Source organism: Stegastes partitus, unplaced genomic scaffold, assembly GCF_000690725.1.
Source record: "Stegastes partitus isolate 25-593 unplaced genomic scaffold, Stegastes_partitus-1.0.2 Scaffold71, whole genome shotgun sequence".
Lineage (NCBI taxonomy): Eukaryota > Metazoa > Chordata > Actinopteri > Pomacentridae > Stegastes > Stegastes partitus.
In genome coordinates, this window is record NW_007577802.1 from 558,490 (window position 1) to 560,687 (window position 2,198).

General features: G+C 41.3%; 1 protein-coding gene across 1 annotated transcript; it reads left to right on the forward strand.

Annotated features, from left to right (window-relative positions):
• On the forward strand, nucleotides 1-1,252 carry LOC103353433 (gamma-crystallin M2-like). The gene is made up of 3 exons (XM_008276418.1): nucleotides 1-18; nucleotides 642-884; nucleotides 974-1,252. The coding sequence occupies exons 1-3, from the start codon at nucleotides 1-3 to the stop codon at nucleotides 1,250-1,252; spliced, it is 540 nt and encodes a 179-aa protein (XP_008274640.1).
• Nucleotides 1,253-2,198: the final 946 nt, after the last annotated feature.

Below are 2,198 nucleotides of genomic sequence, written 5' to 3' on the forward strand. Positions count from 1 at the left end.
ATGAACATGATGAGCAGGGTGAGTCTTCAATTCCTTCATGCTTGTGCACTTTGGCTCTTGGAGCTGTTACCGACACCAAAATCCTGAAATTATAACATGCAGCTGTTATGTACTGATACATAACGAGCCATGCTGATGTAAAGTGTAAAAGCTTGTGGCTCATTTCTTGACTTCAAAGTCAGCGACGTCACAGTTTTGGTTCATTCGCTATCGCAGGCAGCTGTTCTCAGTAAAAAAAAAAACTTCTAAAATGCTGTCAGCCCAGCTCCAAACAGTATACTGACAAAGTTAGCATCTAGCTGGTGATGATAGTCAAACATTTAGCAGCTAAAAAGCCAAATGCTTCCTTCTCAAGTTGGTGGAGACCAAAAACAGAGCAAAAAGTGTTGTTCGATTTGATTGGCCTGAAACTCGACGTCAAATAAATGTGAATGTTGCTTCATATCTGCTGCTGGATGTGTAAATAGGCAACTATCTGCTAACAAAAATGTTGAACCCAAGTGACCAAAAATCACTTATTCCAAGTTTAAAGCTGCACTTGAAAGTCAGCTTCTGCAAAATAATAATAAAAAAAAAAACACCAGCAAAAAGGTGCAGCTTTAAATCTCTTACATGCGCTAACTGAAGTCTGTCTTCCTCAGATCGTCTTCTACGAGGACAGGAACTTCCAGGGTCGCTCCTATGAGTGCATGAGCGACTGCGCTGACATGTCCTCCTACCTGAGCAGGTGTCACTCCTGCAGGGTGGAGAGAGGCTGCTTCATGGTCTACGACCGCACCAACTTCATGGGCAACCAGTTCTTCATGAGGAGGGGCGAGTACTCCGACTACATGAGCATGCTGGGAATGAGCAGTGGCATCAGGTCCTGCCGCATGATCCCCATGGTAAGATCTCAGGGCTGGTTGGACGCGCTGTAGGTGGCATGTGTAAAAATGCTGTGAGTTAAACCTCTGCCTCGCCTTCTGCTCCTCAGCACAGGGGATCCTACAGGATGAGGATCTACGAGAGGGAGAACTTCAGCGGCCAGATGTCTGAGCTGATGGACGACTGCGACAACATCATGGACCGTCACCGCATGTCCAACTGCATGTCCTGCAACGTGATGGACGGCCACTGGCTGATGTACGAGCAGCCCCACTACAGAGGCAGGATGATGTACATGAGGCCCGGCGAGTACAGGAGCTTCATGAACATGGGCATGAGCGGCATGAGGATGATGAGCATGAGGCGCATCACTGACTCCTGCTACTAAACTCTCTTTGCACCAAATAAAACTGTCCTAAACTAAACTGCTGCTGTGTTTGAGCCATTTTTTCTTCTTATTAGTTTCCATTCACAGTTTGGACAACAGGGAAAGTAGCTTTAAGCAGATATGCAAAGGTTCTTCAAACTCATTTTCAAACCAAATTCTCTCAGTACATCTATTTATTACTTAGTTTAACACAATCTAATGCCCTTTTTTTGGGACCACATCAAGTACAAATTAAATTCAAATTGAAATTTATTAACCCAAACTTCACTGGGTAGCCTCATGTCACACTATATCTTTGTACATTACAAGTTCATTTATCTCTACATTTTCCAGAAATCATACAGCATGAAAGAAGGATATTAGAAAGGCATCTGTGAATTTCCACCTTCATATTTTTAATACTTTCAGGGATAAAATGTTTTTTGAATGTTCTTTTTTTTTTTTGTGAACCCACTTTCAGCATGTTTTTTCACACATGAAAATTTGAGCCCATGTTTGATGGGAATATTAAAGATTAAAGCCTGACACTTGCACTGATTTTCATCATGCCATTGACTTATTTAAAAAAAAAAAAACTTCCTTAGTTACTGAACTATTTTGAAAACTCCAGAACTCTGTTCCACTCGGATCAGGCGACCTGGCAGTTTTTTGTGGTGCAACTTGTCAGACCTGCAAAGTTCAACAACAGCAAAAAGCAAGTATTTCATATTAAAAAGCATTACATCTGTTTAGTTTTCTATCACTGTGACATGCAGCTACATGTGGTTCAGAAAATATCACTTGTTGACTCCTGCATCTTTATTGTTTTTGTAAATGTGCTCAAAGATTCACTTTAATTCTTCTCTCATATCAACTCACCCATAATCAGAAAGTATCTGATCTACTTATATTAAAGATTCTGAGCAAAAGAACTGCATATAATGGAGTACAAAACCTGCTGAGCTTC

Coding starts and splice junctions, on each gene's coding strand:
- LOC103353433 (XM_008276418.1), top strand. Junction 885..973: donor CCTGCCGCATGATCCCCATG/GTAAGATCTCAG, acceptor TCTGCTCCTCAG/CACAGGGGATCCTACAGGAT.